Source organism: Aplysia californica, unplaced genomic scaffold, assembly GCF_000002075.1.
Source record: "Aplysia californica isolate F4 #8 unplaced genomic scaffold, AplCal3.0 scaffold01419, whole genome shotgun sequence".
Taxonomy (NCBI): domain Eukaryota; kingdom Metazoa; phylum Mollusca; class Gastropoda; order Aplysiida; family Aplysiidae; genus Aplysia; species Aplysia californica.
The window spans coordinates 31,096-32,484 of NW_004798689.1; the positions used below are offsets into that span (position 1 = coordinate 31,096).

The window sequence follows — 1,389 nt, forward strand, 5'->3', positions numbered from 1 at the left end:
TGATAACTTACCCAGGTCCACCTCGTCGGCCTTGGGCTTCTGCTTGCGTTTCTGCTCGATCTTGTCCGTGTCGGTGTTGATGGCCTCGAAGACGGTCTCGGCGACCTCGTGCTGCCAGCGCTCCGAGACCACCAGAGGGAAGTTCTTGTACAGGTCCTGGTCAGCCTCCGTGAGCTGGACGACGCAGAACAACACAGTCATTATTGAACACATCAACTGGACGACACAGAAACAACACAGTCATTATTGAACACATCAACTGGACGACACAGAAACAACACAGTATACAGGTCCTGGTCATCCTGAGTCAACTGGACGTCGCAGGAACAAAGCACAGTGCACGTTAACTAATACGTCACCTGGACAGCACAGAAACATAGCACAGTGCATTAACAAATATAGCACAATGCGTTAACAAACAGCACAGCACAGTAACAAGCACGTCAACCGGACGACACAGAAGTATAGCAGTGTGTTAACAAAAAACAAACAGTACAGTGCGTTAACAAATAGCACAATACAGTAACAAACAGCGCAGTACAGTAGCCCCGTTAACAAACATCACTGTACAGTGGTCTCAGTAAAAACATCACAGTACAGTAACAAATATTACAATTCAGTAGCCTCGTTAACAAACAGTTCAGTAGCCTCATTAACAAACATTTTGTAACAATGGCCTTGTTAAATAACAATTTTAATGGTCAACAGATGAATGGTAATTAAGTGAATAAACACTTTCGAAAGAGTTTTTTGTTTCAGTAAGAGTTTTCCGGCACTTGTAAGGTCATATAAGTGTCGAAGATTTGTAAAGGTACTACAAGAGAGTAAGAAACACAAAAAAGAAGGAGGGGGGAGGTAAAGACGACAGACGTTTGATAGGAAAGAAGGAGGGGAGATAAAGACGACAGACGTTTGATAGGAGAGAAGGAGGGGAGATGAAGGCGAAGACGACAGACGTTTGATAGGAAAGAAGGAGGGGAGATGAAGACGACAGACGTTTGATAGGAAAGAAGGAGGGGAGATGAAGACGAAGACGACAGACGTATGATAGGGAAGAAAGAGAAGCAACAAACCACATCAGAGCACCCGCCAACCATCCACAAGGAAGGGGAGATAAAGACGATAGACAGACATTTGATAGGAAAGAAGGAGTAACGCACAGCAGAGCACCCTCCAACCACCCGCACAAGAGAGTAACAAACACAAATAAAGAAGGAGGAGGGGAGATAAAGAAGATAGACATGATAGGAAAGAAGGAGGGAAGATAAAGACGACAGACGTTTGATAGGAAAGAAGGAGGGGAGATAAAGACGACAGACGTTTGATAGGAAAGAAGGAGGGGAGATAAAGACGACAGACGTTTGATAGGAAAGAAGGAGGGGAGATAAA

The 1,389-nt window shown here is 44.6% G+C and overlaps 1 protein-coding gene across 1 annotated transcript in view; it reads right to left on the reverse strand.

The window, feature by feature from the left end:
* Positions 1-11: 11 nt before the first annotated feature.
* The window catches only part of LOC101856151 (beta-adrenergic receptor kinase 2), a gene marked incomplete at both ends in the record, with an annotated part of 7,681 nt that continues 6,303 nt past the window's right edge, over positions 12-1,389 (reverse strand). The window contains 1 exon segment of the mRNA XM_013090689.1: positions 12-174. Coding sequence (XP_012946143.1) covers positions 12-174 — 163 coding nt within the window.